Below are 24,851 nucleotides of genomic sequence, written 5' to 3' on the forward strand. Positions count from 1 at the left end.
GATTGTATGAAATTAGAATTAATTTTGTGATAAATCATTTAGGTCATACTGTAATTTAACATCAGTAAATAGATTCCATTGCATAAGCTGATTTGAATTTTAGGTGAGATAACATATGGTGGAAGAGTTACAGATGGTTGGGATCAGCGTTGTTTGACTACAGTCTTGAAGATTTTCTTCTCTCCAAAAACACTTGAAGAAGGTAATTTCCTGTTTTTTTCTTTAATAATAACTTCAAAGTCAATTTGTTTTTTATACAGTTCAGCATTGAATTCTGAACAGTTCTGTATATTCCTCACACTTGAATTAACCTCTGTATTGAGGAATGAAATTCTTTTCCACTAGAAGTACCATTTTTTCCCCCTTTCCTTTCCTTGTGAATATGTGTTTGTAGAGATGCATACTCACACATTTTCCTCATGCCTCAACACTGTTTAACTTTAATTTTGGGGCAGATTTATAGGCACTAATAATCTCTAAATAGATAGGCAATTAAAGCTTTCTAAGGGTGATACGAGTATTCGTAAATGATTGCATAACTGTTGTCTTATTTTCAAGATGCCTTTTATTCTTTTGGTAATGCTTCATTTTGTATATCCTGAACCTCTCGGGTGACACTACCAAGATATGTGCTACCTTTCGTAACAAAGTACAGGTAGCAGGTTGGCAAGATCAGGTCTAATAGGACAAAGCTAGGTAATAGGACATGCTTAATAATATTTTATTAGTGTATTAATGTATAGTGACTAGCCAAACAACATTGAGTGTATGTATCAAGGATGTTTTTAGGGGGACTTACCAATTACAAAAATTAAATAATGAAAATAATGAAATAATAAAATTACTAAAATTAGAAATAATGAAAATATGCCTGTTATTTAATCGAGGGTTATTTATTTCCACCAAACTTATTGGAAGGCAAAAATTATATTGTAATCATACTACTTTGAATGACGGGCAATGTAGATTTAAGCAAACTTTATTACTAAAGGGTGTTTCGTATAGGATGCCAAATTTGAATCAAATGCTATTGTTTTGTTTTGAGGTTGGCAGACCTGTTCTTACCAATGTTGGTATCTGTTGTCATGCTGATTAACATAGCCTCAATTGCTTTGACTCGTTTGTTGTGGTTACGATATGGAACAGTTTACGATTGAGCAACATGTTCTCATTGTGAAGACATTTTACCAAAGTGGTGAAAGTGCAACGCAGACAGTGTGTGATCTTACACCCTGTGATTTCTTCTTATGGGGGTTTGTGAAATCACAGGTGTACGCCAACAAACCATGAATCCTTTTGGAACTGAAGGTGGAAATCATACAGTGATTGGAGGCATCGGGACTGACATCTGCGAGAGGGTTATCAATAATTTTGTGGAACGTACAAATGCATGCAGACTCAGTAGGGGTGGACATATGCCTGATATTGTCTTTCATACGTAATTGGGAGATGTTACTGCTTACATATATGTGAAATATAACTATTTTCATGATATTTGCCCTACTTTTATTTAATTTTCTAATTCGGCATCCTATACGGAACATCCTATACTTACAACGTAAGTTTACTTTACTTTTCATCAACTGGATCTAACAACCTTTTTTTTATATTTAATAAATATTCAATTCATTATCTACTTGACATTAATTTCCTTGCCAGGGAAGGTTTTTTTTGTTCAAATTTTGCCGAACTTCACTACATGTAAGCTATATAATGAATACTTGCTGTTATGTCACTATTCTTATATTGTCCTTTTACCTATTCATGTAATAAAAATATAATATTAATTAATTTGAATATTTTATTTAATACTATTTTAATGTAATGTAATAATTATTTTTGTTTAAACATTATTATTATTACTACTATTATTATCATTATTATTATTATTATTATTATTTTGAGACAGTTGGTTCGGACACCCCCCAAAACATATTTCTAGATATGTGCCTGGTATGTATTGGGTTGGCAACTAAGTTCCCACCGTTTTTTTTAATTGGAAAAATCTCTATGACATTAAATACGTTTGGCACGAAGGTGTACATCATGCGAAAGAGAATATAATGTTCTACCTAAATTTATGTTTCTTTGTTACTAAGACACATTTTTTTGTTATTTACAGATCATTAAAATGGAATGTCAAGTTGAGAACAATGAGCATTTTCGACACCTCCTCCTTTTTGCCTTTAATCAAGGTTTTAAGGCCGCAGAAGCTGCTCGCAACATTTGTGCTGTGTATGGAGTGGGTGCTATAGCTGAAAGAACCACCCGTGATTGGTATGCGAAGTTCAAAAAAGGAAATTTTGACCTCAAAGACGCATCTCGTTCTGGCCGTCCAGTTGAGTTCGATGAAGAGCGATTGAACCACCTGTTGCATGAAAATCCGCGTCAAACAACAAGGGAACTGGCAGAGACAATGGGTTGCTCCCACACTACTGTAGAGAAGCATCTTCACTCGGGGAAAGGTTCAGAAGTGTGGAGCATGGGTGCCTCACACTTTAAGTGTCACCAACAAAAATCAACGAGCCACAATCTCCGCTGGTTTGCTTGCTCGGCACCGTGCAACCCATGAACACAAGGAACGATTTCTTCACCGAATCGTTACTGGCGATGAAAAATGGTGCCTTTACATGAATATGAAGCACCGTAAGGAATGGATGAGCCCCGGGAAACAAGCGACCCCACGCGCGAAACAGGAACTTCATCCGCGTAAAACGATGTTGTGCGTATGGTGGGACTGGGAAGGGATTCTCCATTTCGAATTGCTTGAAAGGAACCAAACGATCAACGCGGAACTCTATGTGCAACAAATGGAACGACTCAACACGGCTATTCAAGAGAAAAGACCGAATCGGCAGCATGGTGTTCTTTTGCTGCACGACAACGCCTACCCTCATATCGCCAATATGACCAAGGACGCCATTCAAGCTCATGGTTGGGAAGTGCTGCCACACCCACCATACTCTCCAGATTTGGCACCAACGGATTTTCACCTCTTTCGATCTCTTTCAAATGCTATGCAGGGAGTTACGTTCAATATTGATGCAGAATTGAGAGCTTGGTTGGATGACTTTTTCGAATCTACACCACGTGATTTCTACCAACGAGGTATTGAAAACCTTGTTGAACGTTGGCAAAACGTTGTAAACAACACAGGAGAATACATTATTGATTAACTACTTGTATCTGTTTATTGAAAACTAACCTTTTAACACCTTCCTTAAAAAACGGCGGGAACTTAGTTGCCAACCCAATATATCTTGGTAGCGTCAGCTTGAGAAAGTTCTTGGAAGTTGAAATGAATCATTGTGGAAAAAAATAATAGCCACCTTCAAAATAAGGTTTTGTGTACTGTTTTGTAATAAGGTAGATAGAAACGTAGAAATGAGAGAAGGAGAGGAAAATAAATACAGTGGAACCCTGATTTTATGTTCCTGGATTTTAAATTTTCTGAGATTATACATTCAATCCTTATGATCCCAACACATAATGTTATATCATTTTAATCGATTTTACATGTTCCCACATTTTAAATTTTTTCAGCTTGGTTTTCTGAAAAACGTAAAATTGAGGTTCCACTGTACCAAAAAATGAAACAGGTTTATGAAAGAAAAAAAAATGAAATTGAACACAGGAAGCTTCTTAGGATGTTAAAGACAACTTTTAAGTTTTAAAGAGTTTTGATTGTCATTATTAAAATTGTTAAATACAGTGGAACCCCAATTTTACGTTCCCGGATTTTACATTTTCCCACATTACATGGTCCCAACATAGCAAAATGTTATAAAAGTTTCCTCGATTTTACATTTTCCCGTATTTTAAGTTCCTTCAGTCTGGCCCATGGACGTCGGCAGGATTTTTTCCAGGGAGGGGCAAGGAAGGTATTTTTTCCAGGGGGGCAAACAAGGCACATTTTCCCCAAAAATAGTGTTGTTCCCTAAAAAAAACATTGCTTAAATTTGAATTTATGGTGTTCATGCAATAATTAACACATATTATTGTGGTTAAAATTAAATTATATGCGTGAAATACATAATTTTGGTTGACTTTCATTTTACAGCCATGCCCCCCTTGCCCCCCCCCCTTCTTCTAGACGCCCATGGTCTGGTCCTCCTGAAAAACGTAAAATCGAGGTTCCACTGTACAATGTTTAAGAATGTAATTCTTCATCATGGTGTGCATTGCTTCTCAACATCACTACAATTCATTCTACAGGGTGGGCCAAAAGTCCCATTACTCCCAATGTATTTTGCGAGGAGGGAAGGTTATGGATCTGAAGTAAATAGAGTATGATAAGAGATGAGACATGTTAGCTGAGGAGGTTGCAGACAACAATTTACTCCAGAATGTCTATGTGGACACCATCATTTTCATGACAGAGAATTATGCACCTCCAGGTACGGTGTGAAATTCTATGCAACATTGTGCGAGTGATCGTGGCAAATGCATGCCGAATGGCTTCTTTCAGTTCATTAGTTGTGTGGTAACGCGTGCTGGCAACTTGCTGTTTGATATAACCCCACAATGCATTATCACATGATGAAAGATCAGGACTACCGGGAGGCCAGTTCAGAGGTGCTGGCAACTGTGGAGAACCACATCCAATCCATCTGTTAACACTTCATTAATATATTCTCGCATGGCAATCGAATAATGGGCTGGTACTCCATCTTACTGAAACCAAACGCGATCAATAAGTCATTCGGCTTGCAGTTGAGGAACAAACCAGTCTTGTAACATGGTGAGATAGGATAGCACAGACTCACATACCTATGGGGTAATGGGACTTTTGGCTCAACCTGTATACTCAGGGGTGTGAAATTAGACACAGCTAGCAGAATTTGCACTGAATTGATGTCCATATCTCGTTGTCACAACTCAACACTTTTTTCGAATGTTTGCGTAACCACTGGAGATAATTTTTAAACATGAAAAAGTTTTTTTGTACTTGCAAGTGGGAAATCCTTCACTGCTTCTTTCCAACATTTTAGAACCTTCCTCAGCGAATCTCAGGAATTAAAAATTTATAGAATTATTTAGAAATTAAAAGAAGGATGAAATACAAAGGCAGGATGAACTTAGAAATTAGGTGACCGTTGGATGAGGTCCTGTTTGTGGTATACTGCTTCTCAAAAGAACTGGTCCTATGGTGCTTAGTTAGTTTTATTCACCATCTGAATCAGGATACCACCAACAGGATCTCATCCCATAGTCATCTAACTTCTAACTTCAGCATGATCCTGCCTTCAAATATTACCCTACTTCTTCTATATTTTTTAATCTTTCTTTTATGTTTTAATTCATGGAAATCCTTGAGAATGGGTCCATTGAACAGAAGCAGTGAAGGTTAGGCACTTGTGAAAACTTTTCTTGTACTTTCATTTTAAATATACTGTACCTGAGTGTAAGTGGATATGTATGTGATACATGTGTGTAATGTTTGTGATACAAAACTATCAGGGATGTTAATATTTTGCTCCTTCGGAAGAAGAGTCAGTGCTTAGGTAGACAACGTTATATGAGTGAATATTGTCACCGTATGTGGAAATCGTCAATTCTTAACTTCCGTTCACCTTACCTTTCTCATATGTGGCACCAACACATGCATGGCTGCCTAATTTCATGGCCACTGGCACATTTACATAAAATTATAATGCAGTTGCGAAATGAGCTGGATGTGAGCTTTGCGAGTAAACCTGAACTGTTGCACTTTTTTTTAAAATGCTTATTTTGTTTGTAATTAATTGTGTTCATGAATGAAGTGGAGATGGTCACCAGAATTGCTCATATTCAGTATGAATTCATCAACATTTACTATTACCTTTTTTGTTTAGAATACCAATTGTGACATTTTTATTGACAAGGTAACTTTTAATTTTACAGGCTATTTATACTCAGACTCTGGAATATATTACCCACCTGACTATCCAACACTGCAAGAATTCAGAGATTACATTGAAAATTTTCCTTTAATAGATGAACCAGAAATATTTGGTATGCATGAAAATGCAAATATAGCTTTCCAGGTAATTATATTGTTTGTAAGAACTCATGATGGGTTAAAACAAGGAGGTGCATTATCTCCATTGCTCTTTAATTTTGCCTTAGAATATGCTGTTAGGAAGGTAAAAGAAACTAACGAAGGACTAAAATTGTGTGGTGTGACTCAGCTGTTAGCATATGCAGATGATGTAGACTTACTGGGGGATTACGTAAATACAATTAAGAATAATGCTAAAATATTTTTCAAAGCAGCTAAGAGATAGGTTTGGAAGTGAGCAAAGATAAAACTAAATATATGCTTACAGGTTGAAACCAAGTGTTAGGTAATAATCAAAATCAAATTATTGATAACAACTCATTTGAACCAGTTTCCAAATTCAAGTACAAGGCTCGTTCAAGGTTGACCAAGACTTTCGTGCATAAAATATTAATGACTCAATGTAGCACTGCATTACTTTGGCAGGACAGACCTGATTCCTTGCGAGTAACCATGATCCTTTGTGATGCATTTGGCGCGTGCGCAGTAGTTTAAACAAAGATGGCGGCAAGTAGTGTATCTGTTGCTGTGGAACAGCGGTGTATAATGAAATTTCTCATGAAGGAGAAGGTGAAACCTGCTGAAATTTGGCATAAACTGCAAGCACAGTGTAGTGAACAAACACTGTCATGGGAAAGAGTGTTCGAAGGGTGTCAACAGTTCAGTGGAGGGCGGGAGTTGGTAGCAAATGAACTGCACGGATTCATTCGCCCAACTGCAGTCACTGCTGTGAATATTGCACGTGTTAAGCAAGTTATCCTTGAAGACCAGTGAGTAACAGTGAATGACATAGCGCATACAGTCAATATCAGTGTTGTATGTGGGGCCGTTCGGAAGAAAAGACCTGGAATGTTGTTGAAACATGCCATTCTTCTCTACGACAATGCCAGGCCACACACAGCCCATTTGACTCAAACAACACTGGCCAACTTGTACTGGGAGGTTTTACCACACAGTTCAGATTTAGCCTCCAGTGATTTCCACTTGTTTGGGGCTCTTAAAGAGCATTTAGGCCGGATGCACTTTCAGACAGACGAAGAACTCAAGAACGCTGTCCTGCAGTGGTTACAACATCAACTTACTTCTTTCTACGCCAAAGGCATCACGGAACTTCCACAACGATGGCAACGGTGTCTGCATGTTCAGGGGGGAATACTTTGAAAAACTGACATAGTTTGGTGCTTCTATGTATGTATATTTCCTGTCTAGAAATAAAAGTCTTGGTCAACTTTGAATGACCCTTGTACTTAGGAGTAATACTAACAAATGAAAATGATATTAAAGGGGAAATAAAAAGCAGGGTTAATTCAGGAATTGCATGTTACTTTTCTCTTCGTGAACTTTTGTCGTTTAATATCTAAGAAACTAAAAGTTAAAATATACAAAACAGTATTTTTGCCTATATGGATGCGAAACCTGGTCCCTTACATTGAAATGGAACATAAATTCAGAGTATTTGAAAATAAGATACTTAGGAAAATATTTGAACCTAAAAGGGATGAGATGACAGGTGAGTGGAGGAGGTTACGTAATTTTGAACTACATAATTTGTATTCATGTCCAGATATTATTAGAATGATTAAATCAAGAAGACTTACGTGGACAGGCCATGTGGCATGAATGGGAGAGGAAAGAAAAGTTTACATGAATCTTGTTGGGAAACCTGATGGTAAGAGACCAGTAGGAAGGCCAAGACGAAGATGGAGGGATAACATTGAGATGGACCTAAAGGAAATCAGTAGGGATAGAAAAGAGTATATAGATCTTACCCAGGATAGGGACAGATGGAAGGCCTGTGTTGCTTCAGCCATGAATCTTCGGGTTTAAGAAGGCTAGAGAGTTACTTGGTTAGTAAGAATTCCAGTAACTTCTCTTGCCTTAAGTATGAACATTTATACAATTTGTATATTACATAGGTGAATTTTATCAAGCAAATGCACATATTCTACAGTATATGTACTAGGGTAGGTTACTACAGTTTAACTTTAAAAAAATCATAACATTTTGTTTAAAAAATTAGGTTATGAACTATTGGCATCATGAATATGAGTATATACTTGTCTCCAAGGTAGAGTGATCAGAAATATAACATAACTGAAACAGAAATGGATATTGGTGTTTAAATTAAAATCTGTTATTAAGTGCATTTTGTTCTCAGAGTATATCATGATAAAACTGCCCATAGTAAATGATGAACATAAAAAATGAAATTTAATGTATTACTCCTGGTTCAGTTGTGTCAGTGATTGGTTTGTCAATAATTGTTGATGCATACCAGAAAAGAAGAAAAAAAGTGAGAGAAATAAGGAGAGAGAGTGTGGAGGGATGTACAGGGTGATTCAGAATTCCTTTTGTCACGAGCCGGAATAAAATGCTGTGTAATCAAAAATGGCAGCAGTCCCTGGGTGATGAGAGGTCGCCGGGAGAGTCTTGATCGAGGGAGCAAAGCGCAAAGTGTGTTGCAAGTGACAGTATTATGTCGGTCCGTCTAAAAGGTTTTTAGGTGAACTCACTGAGGACACCTTCGATGGACCGATACAGTGCCACATCGTGACTCAGCCGAGGAACATCTGAAGGAAACCAGGTACAGTGGTGATACTTTCGGTTTATCATTATCAGTGTTTAGATATCTTACTGGCTCATGCGTGACCCTTTCCCCCTCGCTTGTCCGGATTTTATTAAATATTGGTAAAGGACAATGAGTGTAATTTATTCCATTCCTCATACACACATCCTCTTGCAGCCAAACAGTTTAAGCCAGCGAACGGCCTAAACGTAACACTATTACACACTTCTACGGGTTGTAGATGGGACTTAGTAGACCAAGTTTTGATAAGGAACCCATGTCCGGAAACGTACTGTTTTGGTACTACACAGATGACATGAATTCTGAATCACCCTGTGAGAGTAAAAGGCTTTTTTATCATCATCTCCAACAGGAGAATCCAGTGGAAAAAGGAATATATGAGTTGAAAGCACAAATTGTAAAGGAAATAGGAAAACTCACCAGGCAGTATGAAGGATTGAAATGAAAAATCGTGCATCAGCACTTAGGCTATTAGCACCCATCACATTACATGGGGTCAAGCCCCTTACAATAACTAAAATCAACATGTGTCTCTGAGGACTAAAATGACATTAACTAGATTGAAAGCTGAGGCTGGAAATGGGCACTCAGCACATATAACCTACAGACGCCAGAGCTTCGTTAGCCTGCATTAATGCATTTTACTGGGGTGTACTGCATGGAACAAGGTTGGCATTTGCATGGTTTCAAAAAGTGTCACCCCTTACACACTACTAGACAGTATGAAACTTAATTACATTTTATTGTGTCGCTACATCTTCCAATTTATGTACACAGTGGGAAGTAAATGACAAACACTCACCAGATTAAAAAGAAATATATTAAATATTTCATGGCTTGGCGACATTATTAGCACAGAGACTGGATTTATTTGTACCATCACAATAATTATTTACTTTTTATTTCGTCTGGTGAGAGTTTCCTACTCCTTCCTGAAACTTTCCTTCTTCACTTGTTTACACCTAGTTAGTTATACATAAATGAATTTCTACTATGCAAACATTGCTAGAGATTTTTCATGAAGAATTTATGTTTTTCAGTATAAAGAAACCCAAGCTGTATTAGGAACTATTATGGACATTCAACCACGTGAGTCTGGTGGAGAGGCAGGAAAATCTAGTGATGAGGTTGTATACGAATTGGCTGAATCAATTATGCAACGACTTGCTAAGAAAATTAATGTAGAAGCAGGGTCACCTAAAGTTCTTAGGGTAAGAACTTAAGTTTAGTATTACTATTAAAGTGTATTTTTTCATTTATATTCTTTCATGACAAGGGGATTGTTAAATACAATGACATGAATAAAATTTAATATTGTGTGTGTGTGTGTTTTTGGTTGAGCTGTGCATGTTTTCTGCTTTCTTAAACATCTCTTGTTTGCTGCTAAGTATCAGCCAGATTGAATGCAAATTATTAGTTACAGCTTGCAATTATTTTTTGGTTTGAAAACTGAAATGAATGGAATATGTGAATTCAACTTTGTCACAGTCTTATCTATTTTTTTTTTTACACTTTTTTAATTGGAGAAATGTTGCTTTGTTGCATTTGAATTTATACCTCTTTTATAAATTTTATGAAATTAACTTCCTTGATGGTCCAATTCAGTGATCTCTAACAATTACAAGGTGCATCTGAAAAGTTCGGTGAATGATCCCATATTTGAAAAACTGCGCTGGTTAGGATGACGCGCCCGCGCATGCGCATTGAGAGACATGTCAACAAGCGGCCCCTATCGTGCAAATCGCCGAAGTGAAGCAGTGGTGCACGCTGCAACAAAGCTAACGGAGTGAGTGTGCGAACTCGTGTCATTGCAACATGGTGCGCAAAACGGAGCAATGCGTTAACATGAAGATTTGCTTCAAATTAGGGAAAACGGCGACGGAGACTCATGGAATGTTAGTGCAAGTGTACAGTGTTGAAGCAGTGAATAAAAAGTGTGTGTTTGAGTGGTTTAAATGCTTTAGAGACGGAAAGGAAGGTGTCAAAGATGAACCGCGTTCGGGTCGACCGTCAACAAGCACAATCCCAGACATCGAACGAGTGAGACGGATGCTTGTGGATGATCGGCGACTGTCGTTGAGAATGATCACAGAAGAGTTGCAGATAAGCAAAGACAGTGTACGCACTATTGTTCAAGTACATTAAAAAATCGAAAGATTTGTGCCTGGTTTGTACTGCACACGCAGACAGACGAGCAGAAGCAAACTCGGATGGAAACGCCTGGAGATGTCATCGACATGTCTAACTGGAATCTGCAGTTTTTGGAAACCATCATTACTGGAGATGAGATCTGATGCTACCAATACAATCCGGAGACCAAGCGACAGTCAATGGCATGGTGTTCATCGTCTTCCCCCCCCCCCAAAAAAAAGTCTGCTGACAAAATCCAAGATTAAGACGATGTTGATCGCCTTTTTCGACAGCAAGGGCTTGATCCATCAAGAATTTCTACCCGCAGGTCAAACTGTCAACGCGGAAGTTTACGAGGGAGTTTTGAAACGGCTGCTGCAACGCATCCGGCAGGTTCAGCCAGAACTGTACCGGAGTGGACAGTGGACTTTCCTCCACGACAACGCCCGTCTGCACACTGCGATCCGCATATTCAACTTTCTCGTTCAACGCTAGGTGACTGTTCTTCAACACCCTCCGTAATTCTCCAGATTTGGCACCGGTAGACTTCTTTTTGTTTCCCCACCTTAAATTAGCCCTGAAAGGCTTCCGCTTCGCAGACGTTGCGGATATCCAACACGTGACCACGGTGCTTCGTGCGATTCCAAAAGAAGCGTTTGCTGCCAGTTTCCAACAGCTTTACAACTGATGTCAGACGTGTGTTGTAGCTAATGGTGATTACTTTGAAGGCCAGTAAAGGTATTTTGTTTGTAACTCTTGTTTCCTTTATTTTCTGAGACCATTCACCGACCTTTTCAGATGCACCTTGTATTTTGTCTGCATGTAATATAATAGTAGCTTCCTCATTGATTTTATTATGCTATACATAGTGCATAGACAGTTGCTACATTTAAAATTTTATTTTTGCTGTATTTTACACAAAGATGTTACAATTCACATAAAATTGTGGATCCTTGGACATTTATTTTACTATTCAATATAACCACTATTGTGATTAGACATACACTTCCATGTGAGTATGCATTTTTATGATGGCTTAGTGGAATGTGACCCCATATTTTTTTACTGCAGTGCTTATATACACTTTTCAGGACTGATTGGTAATACCCTTCATTCAATAAATTCTACAAAAAATTATCACGCAACACCAAATGTGTTGAAAACAGACTGACACAGAAAAGAGGAGAGGTTTAGGTACCTCTGTAAAGGCCATGTTTAATTCACTTCATAATGATGTTGTTCCACCATCCTTTGTTTTTTTATCAAAATTATGTTTTACAGCGTGCAACAGTTGGAAACCAATTCCAGTCTCTCACCATTGTGCTTTTGCAAGAGATAGATCGATATAATAAATTGCTAAAAGTGCTTCATGCTTCCCTAGAGAATCTACAAAAGGCAATCAAGGGATTTGTTGTGATGTCGGAGCAATTAGAGCAAGTCTTCAAAGCTTTTATGAACAACCAGGTGAGAATTTTTATGTGTGTGTGTGTTGTTACTGTATTTGTGCAATGTTTCAAAATAACAGCGCATTCATTCCACCAATACTTATTGCTTGATTGCAATGAAAATTATGGGCATGCCAGTTCTTACATTATTAGCACCTATAGTCATAAACTCAGTGGCGAGGTGCCATAAGAGGCCCGGAGGCCGGGGCTACCCTGATATATTTGTATATTACAGGTTATTTTATTACTTATAATTTCAATAAACTATGCTTAATAAAGAAAACTGAAATTCTGGGTTTTACGATAATTACAGCAAATTTCCAACCCTGCCCAGAACTCTATCTGCACATTCAGATAGGCCCATCTGAGAGTGCCTCAGCTGGTCCCATAACATACTGTGTGATCCATAAAGGAAAGTATAATTTCAGGGGCATGCTCACCTGTAATGTACAGATTGAGGCCAGCCTCATTCTTCCGAAGAGTGCCGATCATGCACGAGCACATGACAAAGCATGAGAGCTTGTTGAAGCAGTGTTTCCACGGAAGATTCAGAGATTCGGGTGTGAGGCATACCCAGCTGCAAACATGTCGCAAAAAAGGGTTGCTAACAGCTGTAAATCTGGCCTCCTAACCTATCAACGTAGGCATTATTAGAATTCTAACTGCAAATAATGCATATAAGTGTTAAGTTTGGTGCTTTCAACTTCTTTGAGAAAAAGCTTATCACGACGTGTTAGCAGATGGGTGTGCCCTGCACCAATCCTGATTCAGAGAGGGAAAGTATTGCATTACTTTGAAGATGGGGAAAATATTAATTGCCATACTCCGTGATGGTATTGAGGCATTTCTTCAATGATTAATAACTGAATATGCACTACTTTTAAAAGGGGCAAAGTACATGTACAAACATATTGAGAAAATCCTTGTTTCCAAAACCTTCTGATCGATGTAATATACAGAGAGTTGCCTGTGTTATCACTTAGCATTTCATCATTTTATGTCCATCCCAAGTGTAAAGTCAATGAAACCACATATTTTTTTTTCTTTTGCACCAGGCATTTTTTCCAGTGGACAACAGGGCCCATCTTTATGCTCTACTGTTTTAACTTTTAACAAGATAATTTTTATTCCTTTTAATATATTATGAAGCTTGTATTGTTCTTTTCCTATCCCACAAGGAAGAAGTAAGGTCTGGTTTAAAACCGAAAGTTGACTGTGTAGCGTGTGTTAATGTATTAGAATAAAACATTGTAGACCAGCAGTGATATGCCTGTAATGGTGTATAATTTTACTTTTTCCTCTTTCTGTAATTTTACATTGCTGAAATGACCAATAAGATAATCAGAGAAAGTTAAGAAATTGTATCTATTACTCATAGTATTTTTTTTTTTTTGTGCATTAGGCCATGATAACTCTCTAATATTAAATACAATATAATTCTCTGTCTGTGCAATTTATTAATATCTGTCTTTTTATGCATGTAGGTTCCAGAATTGTGGTCAAGAAAGGCTTACCCTTCTTTGAAGACATTGGGAAGTTGGATTCGTGATTTGGAAGTTAGATTGGATTTTGTCACGGTATGTTTTAATAAGTAATATACACTGAGTGATCACTGAATTGTGACCACCTACCTAATACTTTGTTGGTCCACCTTTGGCTCAGCGGAGAGCCTGGACACGACATGGCAAGGATTCCACGAGGTGCTGATATGTCTCAACAGGGATCTGACAACCATATATTCCTGATGGCATCCCATAACGAGCCAACTGACGTCGGTGCAGGATGCATGGTTCGAAGAGCTTGTTCCACAACATCCCACAGATGCTCATGGGATTAAGATTGGGGGAGTTAGAGGGCTAATTCATATGCTGCATCTCTGTGCCAAGCAAGTACAGTCCCACCTCGGTGGCACCATACATTGTCATCCTGGAAAATGCCATCCCGTGTGTGTAGAAGTGTTGCATTGTGAGTCCCCTAACACCTCCCGATACACAACGGATGTCACATGGCAGTCCATACACACCAATGGTCCCAGTTCATGCCAACAGAAACAACCCCACAACAGGAAGGGTCCATAGCCTTGTGCTGTTGGTGCCACACACACATACGCCTGTTACAGTGGTGTAGCAGAAACCGTGATTCATCGGACTAACACACCCTTTTCCAATCGTCCATGGTCTAATCAGCATGCTCCTGGGCCCAAGCGAGACGAAGTCGGTGGTGACACTTCGTGAGGAATGGGTGACGAGTGGGTCGTCTGCTGTGGAACTTCATGCATGTCAGTGTGCGTCGCACAGTTGTGTGGGATATGGGTGTTGTGCATCTACTGTTGTATCGGTCCCATAATTCCTGGATGCTAATGGTGGGTTCAGCTGTCATGAGCCATTTGACTCGATGCTCTCCCTGCGGTGTCACCTTCTGTACACCCTTGCAATTCTGCCTCTTGGTGTACGTTACCCCATTTTCTTGTCACACTCTGTAACCTTCACTACATTGGAATGAGCACATCCGACCAGTGTCACTGTCTGGGTTATTGACGCACCTTATGCTCAGGCACCCACAATCATGTTCTTTTGGAACGACGTTAAATCTTGACGACCTCCCATTTTAACGTGTGCAGTTAGACTAACATGTAGCGTTGTGCCTATGCATTCACCACGTTACTTCCAGTCAGCTGCTGGGCCGTTCCTTGTTGATTGGAGGGGTGGTCACAATTCAGTCAGCACTCAGTGTATTATGGTACTATAGTTGGCCAATAAACACTATCAGCTGATTCATTAGTCCCAACTCTTAGAATTTATGTGAGTAAGTCAAATAAAAACTAATTATTATCATTCGTTCTTATTAATTGTAAGTGTAGTTACACTGTTTGTCACTTTTCAACATAATCTTCATGTTGATGGACACACATTTTCCAGTGCTATAAATGATAATTGTCCAGATATGCTTTATCTGTCTAAAAAGCTTTCCTGGTCATTTGCCTTCTGTTTTGTGGGCCAGATATGTGGAAGTCATTTGGAGCAGATGTGATAAGTGCTCAAAATACTTTATTGTTGGAACAGTTACCTCTGCTCTATGGAAATGGACCTACTGTGTATGAAACCAAAGTTAATGTCCATTTTTCGAACTTCTTCAACTGCTCCCGGGATCTCCACTAGATGTACTTGGCCCAATCAAGTTGCAAGTATCGTGAACATTATCAAGCTGCTCCATACGTAAATTTGATGGGCTGAAAGGCACTTCAGCACGAACACAAAATTGTCTGTGATGACCAAATCAAAAAGTTGTGGCCTCAAGAGGAGTATATTGATGCATGTTTATGTGTCATCGAATTAAATAATTTTGTTTAGATATGTGAAAAAAGAGAATGAGAGAGAGAGAGAGAGGAAGAGAAATAAAAGAAGTAAGATACAGAGGAAGAAAGAAAAATAAAGAAGCAAAAGAGAGAGAGAGAGAGAGAGAGAGAGAGAGAGAGAGAGAGAGAGAGAGAGAGAGAGAGAGAGAGAGAGAGAGAGAGAGAGAGACCAATAAATGAGACAGAGAAAGAAAGGAAGATAAATGTATAAACTAGGCAGAAAGTGAGATACTAAAGAAGACAAAGAGACAGAAGATGTGAAAGAAAATTACAGAAAAACAATGATCAAGAAGAGAAGCATCAAGCACTGACAAAGTGATACCAAGACTGAATAAAGAAAGTTAAAAAAAAGGCAAAAGGAAAGGGATTATTGAACACACATTTAAATAAAAAGGAGATAAAATTACGTGGACAATCTTTCCTTATTCCCTAGGTGGTTAGTGAACCACTTGGCCCATCCTGCAGGTGTCCATGGACACACACGTATCCAGGAATTCCTTTCAGGGGGTGGAGGGTGGGGGCTGAACACCATTTTTAATGGGTATAGATAGAAGCAATTTAGGTCCATACCTTTTCCTTCTGTTCATCAACAATATTTTGAGCCACCTGCAAAAAGTCAAAATTCTAATGTACGCAGACGATATGAAACTGTACTATCCAATCAGCTCATTGAATGACTGTCACACGCTGCAGGAAGGCCTAAACTCCTTCGCAAACTGGTGCAAGCAGACGGAAATGATCATAAATGTGAATAAGTGCAACGTAATGTCATTCACCAACAAGAAAACAACCATTACACATGAGTATAAAATTGGCAGCTCAACGGTGAGGCATAAGAGAGTTGTCATTGACCTCGGTGTCCACTTCACATCTGACCTGTCGTTCAACACCCATTATCAAGCCTTGGTGAAAAGATGTATAAAGCTAGTTGGTTTCATTAGAAGATATTTTCTGTTTAATTTTTCTGTAAAAATATACGTCACACTCGTTCGTCCAGTACTGGAATACTGCATTCCCATATGGAATCCACAGTACAAAACATGGCAAGAGGAAGTGGAGAGTGTCCAAAGGCAGTTTGTGAAATGGCTGTGCTTCAAGGTGAACTTTGAATATCACAAAAAGAACTATACATCTTTATGCAAGCATTTAGGTCTGGAAACTTTGTTCAACGGAAGAGTCATCAGTGATGTCACTTTTTTACAGAAACTGATTAATCACGGCTGTGAGTGTTCTGCACTGTTAGAAAGTACAAACTTTATTGTAGGCCGACACAGTGCAAGAAACCGAAAATTATTCTACAGAGAGAGGTCAAGGGTCAACACGCACAGGTTTTTACCTGCAGTGCGCATGCAGGACACTGTGAATAAACTATTATAAACTGTAGACTTCGATATGTTCACGGACTCACATAGTGTGCTGAAAAAAAAGATAATCACAACGATAAGTTCATAAAATGATGTAAATATTGTGTACATGTGTACATAGACGTTCATACTTTCATGTATTCTTTTTTTCTCTCTTCTCTCTTGTTATTTATTCACAGTGTATTATGTTCAACATAATTGGGAAATGTATCCTGTGCTGAACAAATAAATAATAACTTCACAATTGTATGTTTAAGGCAGTGGTGGCAATTTGGTTCCAAAATGGGGGGGGGGGGGGTGCAAGGAAAGTTTACTTTATCTTGGTAGACTGGTAGACAAGGCTTAGCATTAAGAGGCCATAGTGATAGTGGAGGCAAAAATATGGGGAGCAACTATTCCCTAAATCGTCGCCACTGTTTAAGGCTGTCATTTTAATCGGAAGGTAGAATCGGAACATTTTTTACCAATTGGCCCCTGTTTCCATGCACTAACTATCTCAGTATGTGTGTATGTCCATTTCTTCCCATCAGGCATCAAAACATCTATATACCAGAAGTGTTTTTATGAAGCTGTTACATATGCACGGGATGGACAATCCACTCAACAACGCGAGATTCAAAGTATGGGCTGCAAACTGGATGCAGAAAGTTCTCGAATATTTCTCTCTGATTCGAGCCTGAACACCACTAATGTGTCTTGTCCTCCAATGTTTGCAGCTCTTATAAAAGCCGAAACCCATCAAATTGTTCATATTCAGGCCTAAGCACTCATAAGGGTTCAAAATTGTTTGTCATAGCTTCTGCAGTCTTGTCATATATCGGCACGAAACACAGGAAGTATTCTAGAATACAGCTGGATCGCGAAACTAATGCCCAGTGAAAACCCTTCCGTTCCCAACACATCTAATGTTTTGTCTCCCGATATGATCACATGCTTACTCATTTTATCCAGTTATGTGCCCAAGGAGGGTTGGTTGGGTCATAACCCCATTTTACCCAGTATTCCTTAAAAGAGAACGTCAAAGACAGGAAAAGATGGCAAAATGAGGACTGTCCACCAAAAATAATATGCGTAACTCCTCTCCCTTCCAAAAATCCTGGGCACGCCTCTCTTTTATCTCAAACATTTTTTAAAATCAACTCACAAGAAGTCTTTATCATTTCGTATTGGACACTGAAGTAAGATGCATTTTTTCTGCAGGTTTGGATATTATCCTTTAGGATGCTGTCACCTGCCTTTCCACCTAACCTTCACAAAGCCCTAATTTTCCATCCTTCTGACTAATCTTCAAGACTTAGGAAGATTTCAGACTGAAGGGACATGCGATACTTGTCGTTTGGAATGAGCCAATAAACAGCAACGTTTCACACTGTAGCGACACAAAGGCCGCACAAACCTACTTTCGAGTTGTGAAATCCTCAGGCTACATGCTGTGAAATCTCCCTTAGTAGGCCACTGTTATCGTCACCTAGGAATGGTAGCTCTTGTTGATCACAGAAGAAAAAAATCTCCTCAATCGGTGGGAATGCTCCTCAGTTTTCTTCTTTCTCCTTTATTATCTGTGCTTGTTCACTATACTGGCAACATCTTACGATTTGACATACACAGGACATGTATTATGTAGACATTTTAACGAAAAATCAGTCGAAGTCAGGGTGGCTCGGTGGCTCATGGACACTGACTGATCACTAATTGACTGCATGAACTGAAGTCTCATTAACCGATTCTGTTGTACAGGTCAATCGGAAAATTGAAGCTGCGTATTTATATCCTCATTATATTCTAGAACGTTCTGCAGATAAAGCGATTCGTAAATATTGCCAGTAGTTCGACTCCTTCTCTTATTCAAGAACGTTCACTCTCACACTTTCCAGAAATTAAAAATTACAACAAATCGCCCTACGTCTGGTGCTACTTTTGTTGTCCAGCTTCCAAATGCTGACAAGTCTCTACATAGTGCTCAAGTTTGCTGCGACAACACCGAAAGCGCAAGAAAAGTTCATGTGCAATATTATCAATAGCAAGGTTATAAATATTCTATTCCTTGCCTTGATAAGTATTTTTCTCTTAAAATTATCGTCACATTATTCAAGAAGCCAAAAATCTAATTTTATCTAGTGTAAACAGAAAAATTTCCTGATGAGGGCTTGAGCCCCCTGATCCCCACCTTGGATACATGCCATTAACAATAACAGGGTTATAGAAAATTCTCCGTCTTGTCACGATAATTATTTCTCTCAAATTATCATCACATTATTCAAGAAGCCAAAAACCTAATTTTATCTAGTGTAAGCAGAAAAATTTCCTGAAGGATGGGCTCGAGCTCCTTGATCATCACCTTGGATACGTACTATTAACAATAATAGGGTTATAGAACATTCTCTGTCTTGTCTCGATAACTATTTATCTCCTTAAGTTATAGTCACATTATTCAAGAAGCAAAAAACCTAATTTCATCTAGTGTAAACTGAATTTTTTTTTTTGGGGGGGGCCCTCGAACCCCTTGTACCCCACCTTGGATACGTGCTATTATCAATAAGAGGGTTACAGAACATTCTCCATTACAAGTTCGTAGCCACCATCTTTAAACTGATGTAATGATCCATTCCTGCATAAAGTCAGTCCTATAATTTTTATCGCACTTTTAAGGTTTTCAGTTGACTCCTTGTATATTACGTTGGCAATACGTTTGGACACATAAGTTTCTCATTTCTCCTGTATTTTGCTTCATTTGTGCACAAAAATAGAAATGAAAGTAATAGTTTAAATCCTAAGGTGTATATCTCTTATTGATTTTCTGTGAGCTTGTAAAGAAAAAATTCTTGAAAAATCTTAAATGGCTGTTTCCTTGTGTTTCAGACGTGGCTGATGAAAGGCAACCCAACATCATATTGGATATCTGGGTTTTTCTTTCCCCAAGGATTTCTTACAGGAGTACTCCAAACTCATGCTAGAAGATTCAAAATACCAATTGATCAATTCAGATTTGATTTTATTCCAAAGCCTCTTATACTTGACCAGGAACAAATTGAACATATTCATAAAACAGAGTTTAGAGAGGTGAGTGTGGTTTAGCAGTTTGCAATGGAATATAGTATTCCAGTTATTGGTCACATTTTCATGTGAAGGGCATGAATTTATTCAATTTATAAAATAGAGCTTGTATAACAATTTAATAATGTATGGGGTCTTTCTAAGATATTAGTATTTCATTCATGCATGCTAATATTTTTTAAAAAATTATATTAGATTAATAAATATTCCCAAATATCTTGTGCATGAACAATTGTCTCATGCATAAGCAGCTTGTACTAAATAAACCTCATTTTTGACTTAACACATTCATTATGCCTTGTTCTCGAAAATACATTTTGTTATTACTTATACGCGTCAACAGTACTTACATCATACAACTATGTATTGAGATTAGCATGCAATGTCAGTTGGAAATTATCCATTTATGCACATTCTAACATTATGGTGGGCCTCCTCAATGGCACAGTGGTAGCGTCGTCGCCTTGTAGTCAATGGTTCCCAGGTTCAATACCTGGTGGAGGCACATAGTGGTTCAGATCCCACTTTAAACTGTAGGTCCAGTCCCAGTTAGCCTTAGTGTGCATAAAGTGGATTTAAAACACTAACTCAATCAATCAATCTAACATTGCGTTTCCGAGAGAGCACAAAGACAATTTTCTTTTTTACTGGTAGTGGGGATTGGACCTATGATAGACTTGTGACTTTACTAAATATCTGGTGTGCCAATCAACTACTTCACAATGCTTCCCCCCCCCCCTGGAATTCGATATCACTTTTTCCTCCACTTATTTATGCTACTATTTCTATTTTCTAAGGAGAGGGATCTACACTGGGATCACTTGTAGGATTTTGGGTCATTGATATGAAGGCTACTTCTTTGATTTTCCTGTTTCCAATTTAGCTCTTTGTGTAATATGTTATGTTGTTCCACTGACTTCTATGTGATTCATTCCATGCATGTTTGGCTATTTTCAACCTACCTTTGTGTGTGTGTGCTGCTTGTGTTCATCCACATTCACATTGTATGTTTTATGTGCAGTTTTTGCTAGCTTGTATGGGTTTTTCTGGTTTGGTGTTTGATAGAATGATTCTTAATGTCTTCTTACTGCTGAATGGTGTTCTAAGTTGGAATTTTGAACCAATTTTGCTCATCTTTTCTGATAACTCAGGGAGGTATGGTGTGCATACTGTGCCTTCTGATTCGGTCTTTGTATCTTGCTACTTGTCTGCTTGACTATGGATGACTCTCTCGGTTATGATTGGCATATACCCACAGAATTTCATCTATGATCTGTTCCTGTTCTTGTCTGTGTGTTGCTGGATTTGGTTCTGATTAGCATTTACGTTTGATAAATTCAATTTACCTTAGACTACTTGAAATGGAACTGGTCATCTTTGGTCCATAAAGCTAGCAAAAAGCATCTCGTATAATTGCAAAGCATGTAGTAGTGGCTGATTTATATTGTATTCTTGCTTAGATGCCTTTGTAAGGGGTTAAGAGATAAATAATTCAGCACCCTCGGTTTGTCAGAAATGAAATTTAGACTCCATGGTGGCCTAGTTATGAAGATGTCCGACTGACTGCTATGCGGGACACCTGGGTATGATTCCTGGTGTGGGTGTGCGAAGTGGTACTCACACAGCTGCTTTGTGTGTCACTGGATGGAGGGGTGTAAAATGGTTGGATCATAGTTTTATTGTTGGAATTGAGAATGGATGGAGTCCTATCTCTACACCTCTTATGGGTCTTCATGAAATGGTATGTACATGTATGAAGCTGACAATTTATATACTCCTACTTTATTTTAGAGATGAAATTTATAGCAACAAATTTCTTACAAATTCAATGATTAAAACATCAAGTTTACACTAAATTTTTACACATTCATATATTCTGAACCTTAGAATGGCTTCAATGAGCAAATCAAAGTCCATATTGATTCTACAGTCAAGATCAAGGCGTAAAATTTTACTTCAACATGATCAAAGAACCAAACAAGATGGAGAATCTAGGTGGCCTAATGTTGGATGTCAGCTAGAATTTTACATTCGTGCTTATGGAAGTATTACTTTTTAAAGTACTCTAGAAACATGCTATTTCATATAAATCCACATAGGTGGAAAGAAGAAAGGTTAAAGAGTAATACGTTGAACCCCAAAAATGTCAAAATAATATCGGATTAGTGAAAATGTTAAGTTAAGGAGGGTGTGTGTTTTCATTCCTCATAAGAATTACAATAAACCATTCACAGATGGTGTTTTTAATACAGTTTATCTAGCTTGATAATGATCTGCTTACAACTGCCACATGAGGAGCAATACAGTCTATATAATTTAGAATACATCAGAGGCTGTGTTCAATATTCGAGCACATTTCAACAGAGTTAAAATAAATGTGCACTTTATGCATTATGCTATATGTGCTTAAAATAAATGTGCACTTTATACATATATATGAATTTCTACATACATTTTATTTTCTAGTACAGGGCAACTGAAGATAAAATAAGTAAATATATCTAGCAGTTTTTCTCAGTTCAAAGTTCCCTGTATATGCAAAGTATTATAATTACAACAAAGTCTCCTTCTTTAGGGCCGTGATGTTTATGCAAACTTAAGAGAACCAGAACATGGTGTTTTGATACATGGATTATTTTTGGATGCAGGCCGTTGGGATTTTAAGAAGATGCAGTTAGTTGATCCAAATCCTGGTAAGTACAATTTTGTGAGGGAAAAGGAACAAAGAAAAATTTGTACACTTCATGTAGTCTGCAAGATTGATCACTGACTTGTGTTGTGGTATGTTGGTTCTGTAGGACCAATGTAGATGTGTAGTTTGACTTTCTGAATTAGTGGACGTAATTATTTCACAGGTAGGTTTGATTCAACACGATATAACACTCAGCACGTAATACTTGCTGTGTTTAATTTACACTCATTATAATACACAGTATGCATACACACTTGAATAATAGATGTTTGCACTAAAATGCTTGTTATTGTAAAACAAATTATGTAATGTCTTGCACACATCTTCCCCGAATTCTGTGTTCTCACGAAGTAATGCTCCCAGCAGGAGTAAAAGAAAAACAAATGAAAGGCAGAATGCAAATCGCCCTGAATCTTGAACACCTTGAGAAGAAAAAAAAATCTAACTTCAATTTAAATTGGAGATATAGTAAGGCAAAAAGATCCAGTTGTTATGGAATGTTACTTGTTTCTCAAAGCATTGCTTAATAGGATCCAGTGTTGCAGGTGAATCCATCCAACATTGCCACCTAGAAAAACTAATTATTGTATGTCATATGTAGAGTGTGATAATTTAAATAAGGTATTGAGAATGACAAAACTTGGTTAAACCAAAATGTAAAAAATGGGTGGAAATCGATTTTTGGATCTATAGGTAAAATCATTTTTGATTTGTTGTAAGATAAATTATGATAAGGGTTTTCCTGAGGTACGTAGAGACTATATACAATATATATACGTTCACTATATATATATATATTTCTGATAGTACCAGGAGCATGTTATTTTGTTTTGTTTTTTATGAATATGATGAATTGAACAGATTAATCAAATACTCATATCGACATTGGTCGATTATGCATATTGGTGTATGAATGGTGTATTCTCCCATGTAATCTGATATACTGCTGGTAAACCAACTTTTTCATATATGTATATAGAAATTGCTGGAAAATTTGAAGTTGTCAGTTCTGTTTTTGTTCTACCTACATACCTGTATTGGTGTTTTATTTATATTATATCAAATTAAAAATTAAAATAATATTTACAATAAATAAAACTTGTTGCTGTAAACCAGGTCAAATTTTCAGAATATGCCACTGCAGTATATCAGTAAAATTATCGCATATTAACTTTGTGTAAAATTCTTCACCTGTATCAGTTTATTTTATATTGGTACTTTATTAGTATCGGCAAAAATTTCATAACTGTCCAACCCAAATATAAATTCAAGTACATTGTTTTTTTAAGTCAATTTCTAAAACATCATTTTTATTTGTTTATGTTATCTAAAATCCATTAGAATGATCTTGCCAGATTCGATGACTATGGAAATGAGTTTAGCATTCTAGTTCTGCACAAAATATTTGTCATCTCATATTGAATCTGTGTACTATTTTACCACTACTGTAATTTGTGTAAAGGTATTCGGTATTCTATATCAGTATCTGTAATTATGAGCTCATCCCTAATATATGTGTACACACACTAATATTTTCAGGTGAAATGAATCCACAGTTGCCTGTATTCCATTTTAATCCCAGTCAAGAAAAGATTTCAACTGAAGGTCGGTATGAAGCTCCTCTTTATAAAACTTCTGTCAGAGCTGGTGTTTTGTCCACCACAGGTCATAGCACCAATTTTGTTGTAGCTGTTTATTTGCCAACGGACAAACCAAAGGATTATTGGATCTTGAAGGCAACAGCTCTTCTGACACAACTTACCAATTAGCAGTGCCACTTAGGGCATATTTTCTAACATATGTATTAGTAGTACATAGGTATTTTTTTTTTGTGGTGCTATATTTTATTTCACAATTTAAGTAGTATTCTAGTCAAGTTTGATTAAGGTATTCTGTGAAAGTTTTGTATGATGTATCATGCAATTAAAGTTTATAATTGTTTATCTCATTTTCATTTATTTCCCTTCTTTTATCAAGCTTAACATTCAGTTTACTGGTAAAGTGTACAGTGATCAGGATGTGTGATCAAAGCGAATTTAGTTTTGACCAGGTAAGCTTTTAGTTTATAATTGAGTTATTTTTGCTATCTGGAGCTCAAGAACCTCCCTCTACTGAAAAAAATGTTTTCCATTGCTTTGGCATTATTACAGCCCAATAGGAATGACAAAAATAATAGTGATTGTA

General features: G+C 37.5%; 1 protein-coding gene across 3 annotated transcripts in view; it reads left to right on the forward strand.

The window, feature by feature from the left end:
- Dhc16F (Dynein heavy chain at 16F) overlaps window positions 1–24,574 on the forward strand; it is a 224,355-nt gene extending 199,781 nt beyond the window's left edge. For all 3 annotated transcript variants that reach the window (XM_083138102.1, XM_083138119.1, XM_083138111.1), the window contains 8 exons: window positions 104–202; window positions 5,884–6,026; window positions 9,668–9,838; window positions 12,039–12,221; window positions 13,687–13,779; window positions 19,781–19,981; window positions 22,551–22,668; window positions 24,207–24,574. In XM_083138102.1, the coding sequence (XP_082994228.1) occupies window positions 104–202; window positions 5,884–6,026; window positions 9,668–9,838; window positions 12,039–12,221; window positions 13,687–13,779; window positions 19,781–19,981; window positions 22,551–22,668; window positions 24,207–24,436 (1,238 nt within the window). In that variant the 3' untranslated portion in view covers window positions 24,437–24,574. The remainder of the gene's footprint in view (window positions 1–103; window positions 203–5,883; window positions 6,027–9,667; window positions 9,839–12,038; window positions 12,222–13,686; window positions 13,780–19,780; window positions 19,982–22,550; window positions 22,669–24,206) is intronic.
- The last annotated feature ends 277 nt before the right edge of the window (window positions 24,575–24,851 follow it).

Source organism: Lepisma saccharinum, chromosome 1 (genome assembly GCF_977018435.1).
Source record: "Lepisma saccharinum chromosome 1, izLepSacc3.1, whole genome shotgun sequence".
Classification (NCBI taxonomy): domain Eukaryota; kingdom Metazoa; phylum Arthropoda; class Insecta; order Zygentoma; family Lepismatidae; genus Lepisma; species Lepisma saccharinum.